The following is an 11,870-nucleotide window of genomic DNA, read 5'->3' on the forward strand; positions in this document are numbered from 1 at the left end:
ACCATGGAGTTTCTCAATATTGCATTATGCAATGGCTGGAGGGAGACTGGTGGAGCTGTCACATGTAGGGGGTCAGAGAACAGGCAGCCCTCCATAACAAACCATAGTACAGGAGGAGGCTGTGAGGCAGACATCGCTGGTTCTTATTTTTCCTGTCACATTCACCTCATGTAACAACAACTACACGACGTCGTGTACATGGGCAGCTGCTATCACAGTGTGTGAGGGGGGACATGACGCTGAGATCACTGACCCTCCCTTTCCCGCCATGTAGGTGACGATTTACTTTCTTTCTGCATTAGGGGAAATGACTAGAACAACGAGCGTCCGCCATCTTAGGGCAATGACTATGCACATATCAGGCGAAGAAAGGGAGGTGTGGAGAGAGAAAGGGGGAGGAAATAAGAAAGCAGCCGCCAGTAGGTGGCGGAAGGGATCTAGCATCCGGGGGCCGGGGCGTCCCAGGAGCTGCGGGAGAGCGGCGGCAGGGGGAGAGGAGAGCTAGAGGAGGAGGATGGAGATGCACAGCGTTGCTGCCTCAGCTCCTGACAACAAAATGGCGGCGGATCTAAGCAGGCGGGGGCGGCGTGTGCCTGCGGGGACCGGGTACGACATTCCGGCGGCGGAAAGTGGTGGAAACCGGCTCGTTTTAACAAGCGGACCTCGGTTCATCCGGACACCGGACTTATTTTCGCCAAAAAGCTTCGGTTACCGTCGAAAACCGTCGAGTTGCGCTGTGTGGACCCCGAGGGTGACTTGACGTAAATGGACCCATATCGGTGTACGGTAAGCGTTTATCTATCGCTTTATGCCGTGTCGTGTTTGTTTTAAGCCTTTTTAGTGAGTTTATTTAGGATTTTGTGTAATTGGTGGCTTCTTTTACAGATTTATGGATATTCTGTGAACTTATCGTTACGAGGATGTGAAATTTGATGCGTGACGCCGAGCGGAGAGCTTTATATTTCGTCTGGGGAAATAAACGTGTGGCGACAAAATGGCGGTTACTCCATTGTGCGGCGAAGAGCATTACAACTGCGCAACAAGATGGCGCCGTCTCCTTCAAGCTGCCAGAAGGAGAAAACAACGGCCACGTCGCGTGATGTGGGGAGCCCGCCCCGTCTGAGCTCCGCTGCCTAGTAACAGCCAATGGTGGTCGTCGGGGCCGCCGAGTTCTGCCTGGTTCCAGCCAATGCGAGACGAGGTTTTCTTGGGTGACGTGGAAGCCGCGCTGAGTCACTTGTCCTGGAGTCCTACGATGGAAAGGGCGCGTCCTCCTATGCTGCTGCAGTGGTTGTGCTCCAAGCGGCCACTTGGGGCAGTCAAACAGCGTGAGACCCGACAGCCAATAGGAAAAGGCTTTGAGTGGAGTGGGCGTGTAACATTGTAATTGACGTAAGCGTCGGCGAATGGAAGGGATGGAACTCTTCAAGGGGTTGGCCTTGTTCAACCAATAGCGAGCGGCGGCTGTATTTATATAAGACCGGCCTCAGCCTTCGAGGCGCCATTTCGCTGAAGCGGAGAACCGGAGCTGGAAGGGGCAAAGCCTGAAGTGGTTTTAGCCAAAGAGATCGCTTACGCCCTCAGCCGGAGAGCGGGCGTCTACACAATCCGTATCCATCCGCATGGAGGCAGCCCTTAACCCAGCGTTTAAAAGGTACATGTTACGGATGGACCTGTGTAGTACCGGACAGAACCTAAATTGTTGTATAAATCCGTATTTTTCCAGAAATCGCAGCTTGCCCGCAGTCCCCCCCCCCCCTTCCCGGGCCTTGCTTCCATAGAGATGGCGTCTCCCCCCTCCCCCTACCAACACCGATCCATCGGGCCGTTACGCTGCCTCCGGCCTTAACGATTTATACAGCGCTCTCACCTCCCGGATCGGTGACTCGGTACCGATCCGTATTGTCTGCCGGGGATATGCGGTTTTGCTATTTTCTGGATGATTTTTTAGCTTCGCCCTCCTAACTGCGGCGCCGCCATTTTCTTCCGGCTGCCCAGACCTCTACCTCCCGGGGGAGGGGACGCTGCGTATCCCGGCAACGGGGGAATCCGGCTACGGATCCCTGTTATACCGGTGGTGGTTGTCTGGGCTTATTTAATGAAGTGCGTTTTTTTATCCGCGTATTTAGCGTCACACTGGGTCATGTTTATTATGTCTGGTCCCTGCACCGGTCCCCCCCCGCAGCGCAGAATGGATCATTCCTGGCATCTCTATACATTGTAACGGCTTCTGTGTGGTGTTTGTTTACGGCAGTGCTGTATTCATTGTACACTGGAGCTCAGCCTCCCAGGCCTTGTTATTGGATGTGGCTGTAGTGAGGGCAGCTTTAAGGTTTATGCTTTTTCTTTGTTAGTATTGAGGCAGTTAGTGTGATGTCACAGTCTCTGTATATACATCAGGCACCCACTGTTTACACTCCGCTGTGGTGTGTTGTGAGGGTGTCTCCCATAGAGAGGAAGCGGATGCATTGTCTGTATAGTCGGTGACTAGCTGCGCCTCAGATATCTAAGGCTTGTTTGTATGCAGAGACTTGAGATCACAGGGTGTGATGTCACCACCTCCTGTATACTGTGTGTATATAATATTAATATATATATATATATATATATATATATATATATATACTGTGATGTTTAGGAGGCGCTGTCTGGCAGGGTGGATGAGTCAACACTTCCCCGATACGGAGACTGACTCAGCGCTGACGTCTGGTCACGTTATTTCTGCTCAGCGTTAGAAAGTTATTGCTGGTGCCTGTGTTTATATAGCGCCAGCCTAGTCCACAGCGATGTATAGAGACTGTCATTACATCAGTCCTGATGAGGCGCACGTTCAGAATTTTTTGGGGGTCCCACATGAAAATGGGGAAACATAAAGCTCTTGGGGGGATTTAAACCCAGAACCCACCATGCTATACGAGTATATGTGGATGCATTTATTATCCTATTCCACAGCCCTGTATAAAGACTGTTTGTATATACCGGGCATGGGGAACCTTGGCCCTCCAGCTGTTGCAAAACTATAATTCCCATCATGCTGAAGCTTCGTCTGTCCATGCATGATGGTAATTGTAGTTTTGCCACAGCTGGAGGTCCAAGGTTCCCCATCCTGGTATATACATTCAGCTTTGTGTACAGTATAGCTGCATTACCACATAGATGGTGCGGTAACCCCCCTCCCCTACACCTCGCAGCGGTTTCCTGGTATGTAGACGGCTGACCTGAAATGTTACTGTTCAGGTTGTGGCGAGTCTGCCGTAACCATAGCGGAGGAGCCTGTCTATTGTTTAGGGTGGTGACGTCGGTGTATGGCGGTCAGGCTCTTGTTACATTGTTTCCCATCTCTGTGTGACAGATCTGTATTTTTGCTGCCTCCTATTGCTACGTGATAGTAGGTCGTAACACGTGACTTACGGGAGACTCTCTGCCGTCCGCAGGCCACCGCTGGATATAAACCATGCTATAATGGGACAGTCTGTGGAGGGAACACCAGGAAAACGCATCAGAAAGCCTTCCCTTCTATACGAGGACTTTGAGGGACCCACCATGACGTCCGGCGTTTTCAGTCACAGCCCCCAAGTCAATCCCCCTCCTCCAGAAGTCAGCAACCCCAAGAAGCCTGGGCGCTCCACCAACCAGCTGCAATACCTACACAAGGTGGTCATGAAGTCTCTGTGGAAGCACCAGTTCTCTTGGCCGTTCCGCCAGCCGGTGGATGCCGTAAAGCTTGGTTTGCCGGTACGTTTATGGGGCTTTAGGGCTTTCTTGCTGGGGGGCGGTCAATGGCAGCTGCTGTTTGTGTTTTTCATTATTACGTCCCTGACAAACTCCAACCCATCTGTGCTATGAGGTATTATTGACACGACCTGGTGACAGCTCTGGTTTGTGGACACACAAGGCATCCTCTGGTGCCATGGGGCACAGGAACCCTATAATGTTGCATCTTTTTTTTTTTTTTTTTTAAACTCTTTTATTTGTATAATCAGGTGTGAACACCATAAAGTGGCAACACCGCCAACACCATGTACAATAAAAATACGTTAGACGGCTTGAGTACATATGAGTGATACAAAAAAAAATGCATAGGCATATAACAATGAGAGCTGAGACCATGTAAGACAGTAATATAAAGTGTATGTTGTTGCATCTCTGTGTATAAGGAGAGCTCCTCCATACTTCCCTCCTGCCCTGCACTTCCACTGACTCTTCCCATTCGGCCCCCCCTACAGCCGTACAGATGTCGACACGTGCGCTGCATAGTCGTAAGCTTCATATAATATAGTCACGTCCCTATAATTTTGTGAATTTGGTTGATTTTTATTATTTTCTTTACTTTTGTGAAATGCAAATTTCCAATTGATACATTTTGCAGATCCATGAATATGTACAGGACCCCACAACTGTGACAAAGTATATAAAGCTACACATACTGAGATGTCTTGGATTAGAAGTATGAAGGTACATTAATCGGGTAGGTGTCCTATTATTTAGCTTATAGAGTACAGTCATATTCTCCCTACATCACCATCTTGTCACTCTCCCACGGTTGGCAAGTCTTGTGTATCCCTAGAAATCTTGGCAGTATGTATACTCCAATGGGGCGAGCGGGATGCCGCAGTGCTGGCCGGGAGCCTGTGCTGCCACCCACGTGGTGCATAATAGCCTCTTATAAGCCGACAGGTGTTGGTTTACTCCACTGGATAGAGATCAGAACAGTGAGCTCGGTGACTGGTAATCCTACACATGGTCTCTGGGACCTCCTAATACTTCATACACTGGTATTGTTTGATACAGGACAGTCCTATAGGTTCAGTCCTCAAAATATCCCAGAGCTGTCATCAGGTGTGTGGTACACAGGAGCAGTCATCTTGCAGTGTCTCAGTTTAGGAGTTGGTTTTAATGGTTTTTAATATGCAAATGTCTTGGAACCTGACTTTCTTTGCTTGCCAACGTTAAGCGTCAGATATTTATGGCTTTACTACATTGAATGACGCCGGGGCTTACCATGACTCTCTTTACCCCGCTCTGTGGCTCTTGGCTGCTCTTACAGGATTATCACAAAATCATTAAGCAACCTATGGATATGGGCACCATCAAGAGGCGGCTCGAAAACAACTACTACTGGAGCGCGCTGGAGTGTATGCAGGACTTCAACACTATGTTCACTAACTGCTATATTTATAACAAGGTACGTGAGTGATTTGTTATAAGGCTGGTAACTGATAAGCTTAATAAAGGTGGGTATTCTGCCCCCCAAATCAGTATGATGGCTACAAGACCTGTCCTGAACATGGGTCATAGTGATCTGAGGATTCCTTTGTGTTAAATAACACTCAGGCTAATGCACAACTGTGTTCATATTGCAAACAAAGGCCATTCATATGGCAGTATTTGTCAGTATGGGCACCAGTGTTTGTAAGCCAAACCTAGGAGATGGTGCTAATCTAATTACTAGAGGTGAGCAAAGTTGCAGAAAGTGGCCGAACCCAAACAAGTTGGCGCAGCCATTGTTCGGTTTAGTCTGTAGGATGGGTTATAGATATCCTGGGACAGGATCTCTACTTAGTAAATTTGCATTTCTAGGTTTTCGATCCATGCCTTGCTTCATCGTGTAAATACTAACGTCAAATACTGCTGTGAGATGGTGGCCTAATGGAGACTGTCAGGGTTGTGTGTGTGGTTTATTCATTTATAAGTAACTTATGTTTTTTGCTCTGTTGTGTGCTTTACAGCCTACAGATGACATTGTGCTAATGGCCCAAAGCCTGGAGAAGATGTTCTTACAGAAGGTGGCACAGATGCCCCAAGAAGAGCAGGAGATCCCAAATACCGCTACTAAGACCAAGCATGTGAAATCGCCAAGCAACAAACCACCAGGTAAATGACGTCAAGGCTTCATGTGACTATTTTATTTTAATTTTTTTGGGTGACTCGTACAATTGAAGCAATTCTGACTTGCTCTTGTCTTATCAGTCATTACAGGTGGAATTGCAACCGCACACCAAGTGCCAGCCGTGTCCTCCATGTCTCAGTCTACACTATACCCAAGTTCTCCTGAAGTGCCCACGACAGTCATTAATCTACCGCACCCTGCAGTCCTATCTAATCCTATGCTGAAGTCTATGGCCTCTGCTCAGACCATGCTGCCAGTGGTTCCAGCAGCCACACAACCGCTTGCAAAGGTAAGCCTTGGCCTGGCAGAAGAGCGGCCTTAGTTACTCGTCTGGTAGCTTGCTTGGACCGTAGCTAAAGTTGTTTCTTCTCCACAGAAGAAAGGTGTGAAAAGAAAAGCGGACACTACAACGCCAACCACCACATCGATTATTGCCACCAGCGGAGATTCCTCTCCTTTAACTCCATCGGAGAACAAACCAGCTAAGATCCCCGCTCGAAGGGAAAGCGGTCGGCCCATCAAGCCGCCTCGAAAGGACCTGCCGGACTCTCAGCAGCATCAGACGTCTAAGAAAGGCAAGCTATCCGAGCAGCTGAAATACTGCAATGGAATACTGAAAGAACTGCTGTCCAAGAAACACGCCGCCTATGCTTGGCCTTTTTACAAACCTGTGGATGCCTCCGCTCTGGGACTGCACGATTATCACGAAATCATTAAACATCCCATGGATCTCAGCACCATCAAGGTGGGTTGAGGGACAGACTTGGCCACGGCCTATTGTGCGGAAGCGACTGTATACCGTTCCCTCTTGTTACATTTATATTCACTGATGGTTCTTCTTGTACAGAAAAAAATGGAAAATAGAGAATTCCATGACGCTCAAGAGTTTGCTGCAGACGTGAGGCTTATGTTCTCAAACTGCTACAAGTATAACCCCCCAGATCACGACGTCGTGGCCATGGCGAGGAAGCTGCAGGTGAGAACGACCTGTTCGATTTTCCACATTGTTGGTGTTTTTTGTGATCTGTCGAAAAGCTGTTTTTTAGACCTTGTATTTAAACTAATCTGTATTTTCTTCTGTCCAGGATGTGTTTGAATTCAGTTATGCTAAAATGCCGGATGAGCCGATAGTAGTTACTCCCCCTCCTACGTCAACACAGTTGCCTCCCTCCGACTCCAAATCTTCATCGGATTCCTCCAGCGAGAGCAGCAGTGACAGCTCGGACGAGAGCGAGAGCTCTGACGACTCTGAGGAGGAGAGGGCGAACAGACTGGCAGAACTTCAGGAGCAGGTGAGCCGCCGGGGGTTGCTCCTAGTGGGGTCGGCATATAGTTCTTGATTGAAGATTTGCTGTAGGATGAGGACAGATGGGGAACCTTCGGCCCTTCAGGTGTTGGAAACGTACAATACCCATTGGCTTTGGCTGTCCAGGCCTTAAAGGAATTGTAGTTTTGCCAAAAGTTTCCAATCCCTGCTATAGAGCTTACATGGTAGATTTAGAAGGTAATACTTTCTCAAGTTGGTAAAAGCATGGCGTACGCTAGCCGAGACACTTTCCAGGCTCTACAAACACAAAAACGTCCTTATGTTTTAGTGAGTGGATTTATCTGGTTACATTAGACCGGTGTGATGTGACGCTCTTGATGAGCAGCTTTTCTAAGAAGCCGTCTTGTACATAGCGTACCAGGCACAGCTCTAGACCTTTTTAAGCTTGAGAAAAGTCCATATTGAAAGGACCGAAATGTTGCTGCTATTTTATTAGTTGAATAAATCACATTGAGTTCACTTGAGGGTTTTGGAGTGCTGCAACTTTTTGACAATACTAGGCACATCTCTATACATTTAGTAACGCTCTGCCTTGTATCACACACTTACATTTGCTTGAATGTAGTGAGCTTAATACCAGACCCAGCTGCTGATGAAAGTATGGAGGGCTGTCTGGGGAAACGCTTCTGTCATTATCAAACTTACAGAATGGGAAAACTCCCTTTAACGTTACCAGTTGGGCATGAATCCAGTCTGATTGTGGTTAAGCCAATGGTTGAAGTTCCAGTCCAGTCATTTTAACACTTTTTTTCCTATTTTCAGCTCCGAGCAGTACACGAGCAGCTGGCTGCTCTATCACAGGGCCCAATTTCCAAGCCGAAGAAGAAGCGAGAAAAGAAGGAAAAAAAGAAAAAGAAGAAATCTGAGAAGAAGAAAGTGAAGGATGATGATGAATGGAGATGCGGCAAAGCGCGACCATCACAGAACAAAAAGTCCTCCAAGAAATCCTCGTCTGGTGGGACCACCTCCACAACCAGCATGACTTCTCTGATTTCAAAGTAAGTTTGAGTCAGGCTGCTTGTTACCTTTTTTATTTATTTTATTTTTTTTATTCGATGCATTTGCTTGTTTCACAATGTTCTGATTGGTTTTATGCCTAAAAAAATAATTCTTATGTTTCTTTAGGAGCTCCAAGAAATCATCAAAATCATTACCTCCGCCTCCACCCGTCATGTACGACTCTGAAGAAGAGGAGGAAAGCAAACCCATGACGTACGATGAGAAGCGGCAGCTGAGTCTGGACATCAACAAACTACCTGGAGAGAAGCTGGGACGTGTAGTGCACATCATTCAGTCCCGGGAACCCTCGCTACGAGATTCCAACCCTGAGGAAATTGAAATTGACTTTGAGACTCTAAAACCTTCTACTCTTCGGGAGCTTGAGAGATACGTGATGTCTTGTCTAAGAAAGAAGCCAAGGAAGCCCTACAGTAAGTCTTTTACTATACTTCTGGGAGTAACTAGAACTATAGTCTGTGATGGGTATAGTGATGCCCATATTACAGTGCAGGGCCAAGGTACAGGGGGCTGTTCACTTAGTGGGTGCCCCAATAAATTCTGAGCAAATCTACATTGTTGTATGAATCCAATTAAATCTTAGTCTTGTCTTAATTTCCATGCAGTTTGGGAGTGGAGCTGCTTAAAAACTAAAATTATTTGTGGATTTGTTACTTATAGGATTAATGGGACAGTATTTCCTAAGCATTGTCGTGCAGCCGTCCCCATAGATGTGAATGGGGTTTGGTATTCTGGTTCCCTGTTTATAACGCATGTTCTTCTTTGTACCCTCCTCAGCTCCCCCTAACTCTGTGCTCTCTGCAGCACTGAAGAAGCCGATGGGGAAAACAAAAGAAGAGATTGCCCTGGAGAAGAAGAGAGAGCTGGAGAAGAGACTACAGGATGTCAGCGGGCAACTAAACTCCACCAAAAAGCCACCCAAGAAAGGTGAGTGCCTGAAAGTTATAACCAGGGGAGGGCAAAGTTCGATTTCTTCACTTGCTGTAAAGATCCTGTTAGGACTATTGTCCCTGCAGCATTGGTCCCTCATACCAGTTATATAGCTGCTGAGATGTTGCTGTACATCAGTTGTCACTGTGCTTGTATGGCGGCTTTTCCTTTTGGTTTGACAGATTCATAGAGAAGTTTTGAGCGGACCTGTTAAGCTGTTTAGGTTTAGTGCAACGTTCTCCAAACCCGAACGCTCAGCTTTTGATTTCCTGTGGCTGCCGCCCTATGGAGTCCTGGAGAACTTGCTTCTAACTTCAGCCACCAGTATTCAAATGCTTCAGTCGTGCTCTTCTCTAGTCATATGTAGTTTGGTCTCAAAATTTGTACCATTGTATTGTGTTTTAGTTAATTTCCATTGTATTAACTCTGTTTTTTTTTTTTCACTCTGCAGCCCATGAAAAGGTGGAATCGGCGCAGCCGGTGTCTGTCTCCCGTCTCAGTGCTTCCAGCTCCAGCTCGGACTCTGACAGTAGCAGCAGCTCCACTTCCAGCTCCTCAGATACAAGTGACTCAGATTCTGGTTGAGGGGTGCGGGCTTATTACGTGACTTTTCACTGGAACAGGGAAGGAAGGCTGGGAAGGTTAATGCTTTGTATGTGGTTCTATAAAGGATCTGCAGGAACAGAACCCTTGCGAACCAAACTCGACACCCGTTTGGGGGATAAACAAACTTGAGGCCTTTGGATGTTTTGAAGTCCCTGCCTTTCTTTTTTTCCCCACGGCAAGTGGTGCACATAAACACAGCTGGGGGAATACCTGGAGCATGAGGCGTCACCCTTAATATCTGACTCCTACAAGGGCATAGAGCATTATTGAGGGTGGTTGGGCAAGTGATAGAATGATGCAGTGTCCTTATTTTATTCTGTTTACAAGTTCAGATGGAACGCACAGACACCTGGAAGAAGTGGAGTCCTTGCTCTGACTTGTCTCCGCACTGGGACAGCTGACTCTTCTAGTGTTTTCTCTGTTTTTATTTTATTGTGTCACTTGGGAAGGTTACTCAGCTGGAGTATTCGCTCGGGGCTGCGAGTATTACTGACGTGCGCTCCGTCGGAGGAATTTTAGCACAGCAAAGAGGGCTGCTCGAGGGTCCAGAAAAATTGCCTTCAAAATGTCTTACAAGCCTAAGGCACTGGGATAAGATTTCATAGCCAACCCTTCAGCCCTCTGATGCATGCAACGTATTAGGCGACGGCGAGCTCTGTCTCCGGACATGGTCAACTTGTATCCAGACCCATCTACAGAAGTCTTGTATAGCCTTTTCATGTTTGTGTTCAGTTTTTTCCCCCCTTTTTTGTATTTATTTTAAGAGAAGGAAGTAACTTTCTTTTTTGTTTTATAATGTAAAATAATTACAGAGGGTCCCTGTTGATACAGGGGCCGGTGTAGATGTAAGATTTTATAAGCTCTGTATATATCTATATATAAATATAAATATATTACAAGTTGCACAAGCGGCATGTTTCTCAATGTAAAGGGTGACTTTATTTTTTACCTGGAAACGTTTTTATTTTCTTCCTATTGACTGTTTTTGTTTGTCGCCATGTTTGACGTCTTTACTATTCGTCTCTCTTGTATCTGTTCAAACCCTTTAGTTTGGGAACATGTAAATAAAGAAAAAAAAATATACTTCCAGATATGTGTGATCATTGGGAATGGGATGTTTTCTGGGGCAATCCACACAAGCTTCCTCTCCACTAATAAAACCTTTTAGCCTGGTTTCAAACAAGTGTAATATGGGAGCAAGTCCAGTCCTGTCTTATTACCTGAATGTACATTTGTCAATCTGGATTAGAACCATAGTGTCATAGGAGAAGGGATTTTTGATGCTCTGTGTTCAGGTAGTTTCAGGATCTGCAGCTTGTATGTATCATGCTTCTCTGAAACCAGTCTTAAAGAGAACCAATCATGGATGATGATCAAAAAAATTTTTTTCCCCTAATTGGATGTATTTCATTATTTTATTAATATTTGTAAATTGATTATTTTTTTGGTTGCGTTTTTAAAATATTTACTTTTTACTTTCCTGTCTCGCGCCGGCTCTTTTTAAAAGAGCCGGCGCGAGACAGGAAGCTCCCGTCATGCAGAGCGGCAAGGCCGGGCGCCGCCATCTTAATGACGTCACTTGCGTTCCACCACTGGAACACAAGAGACTAAATCAAGATGGCGGCGCCCGACCATGCTACAGCGGACCAGAGGATCAGGTTAAGTATAAGATACAGACTGCAAAGGCAGTCTGTGTCTTCATAAATAGACAAAATGAAGATACAGACTGCCTTTGCAGTCTGTATCTTATACTTTACCTGATCGTCTTGTTCGGTGGAGGAAGGCCGGGCGCCACCATCTTGATTATGTCACTTGAGTTCCAGCGGTGGAACGCAAGTAGCGTAATCAAGATGGCGGCGCCGGCCTTACTGCACCGAACAAGACGATCAGGTAAAGTATAAGATACAGACTGCAAAGGCAGTCTGTATCTTTCCGAAGTCTATTTATGAAGATACAGACTGCTTTTGCAGTCTGTATCTAATACTTTACCTGCTCCTTTGTTCCGGTGCAGTAATGGCGGCCGCCGCCATCTTGTTGACGTCACGCTGGAACGCACGTGACGTCATCAAGATGGCGGCGGCCGGCATTACTGCACCGGAA

The 11,870-nt window shown here is 46.7% G+C and overlaps 1 protein-coding gene across 3 annotated transcripts; it reads left to right on the top strand.

Annotated features, from left to right (window-relative positions):
* Window positions 1-474: 474 nt before the first annotated feature.
* BRD2 (bromodomain containing 2) lies at window positions 475-10,859 on the top strand. Of its 3 annotated transcripts, none has more exons than XM_069944303.1 (13): window positions 475-786; window positions 886-1,654; window positions 3,435-3,735; window positions 5,048-5,185; window positions 5,730-5,874; window positions 5,971-6,179; window positions 6,270-6,635; window positions 6,738-6,866; window positions 6,976-7,182; window positions 7,980-8,215; window positions 8,343-8,647; window positions 9,012-9,161; window positions 9,616-10,859. In XM_069944303.1, the coding sequence occupies exons 2-13, from the start codon at window positions 1,623-1,625 to the stop codon at window positions 9,747-9,749; spliced, it is 2,352 nt and encodes a 783-aa protein (XP_069800404.1). In that variant the 5' UTR covers window positions 475-786; window positions 886-1,622; the 3' UTR covers window positions 9,750-10,859. The 3 variants fall into 3 exon arrangements, with proteins under 3 accessions (XP_069800404.1, XP_069800403.1, XP_069800406.1); XM_069944302.1 differs by having other exon boundaries at window positions 477-786; window positions 6,267-6,635; XM_069944305.1 differs by lacking the exons at window positions 475-786; window positions 886-1,654 and adding an exon at window positions 4,370-4,468 and having other exon boundaries at window positions 3,648-3,735; window positions 6,267-6,635.
* The last annotated feature ends 1,011 nt before the right edge of the window (window positions 10,860-11,870 follow it).

This window comes from Dendropsophus ebraccatus, chromosome 10 (genome assembly GCF_027789765.1).
Source record: "Dendropsophus ebraccatus isolate aDenEbr1 chromosome 10, aDenEbr1.pat, whole genome shotgun sequence".
In the NCBI taxonomy this organism is placed as follows: Eukaryota; Metazoa; Chordata; class Amphibia; order Anura; family Hylidae; genus Dendropsophus; species Dendropsophus ebraccatus.

Coding starts and splice junctions, on each gene's coding strand:
- BRD2 (XM_069944302.1), top strand. CDS start 1,623: ATGGAGGCAGCCCTTAACCCAGCGTTTAAAAG. Junction 3,736..5,047: donor CCGTAAAGCTTGGTTTGCCG/GTACGTTTATGG, acceptor CTGCTCTTACAG/GATTATCACAAAATCATTAA. Junction 6,867..6,975: donor CCATGGCGAGGAAGCTGCAG/GTGAGAACGACC, acceptor TCTTCTGTCCAG/GATGTGTTTGAATTCAGTTA.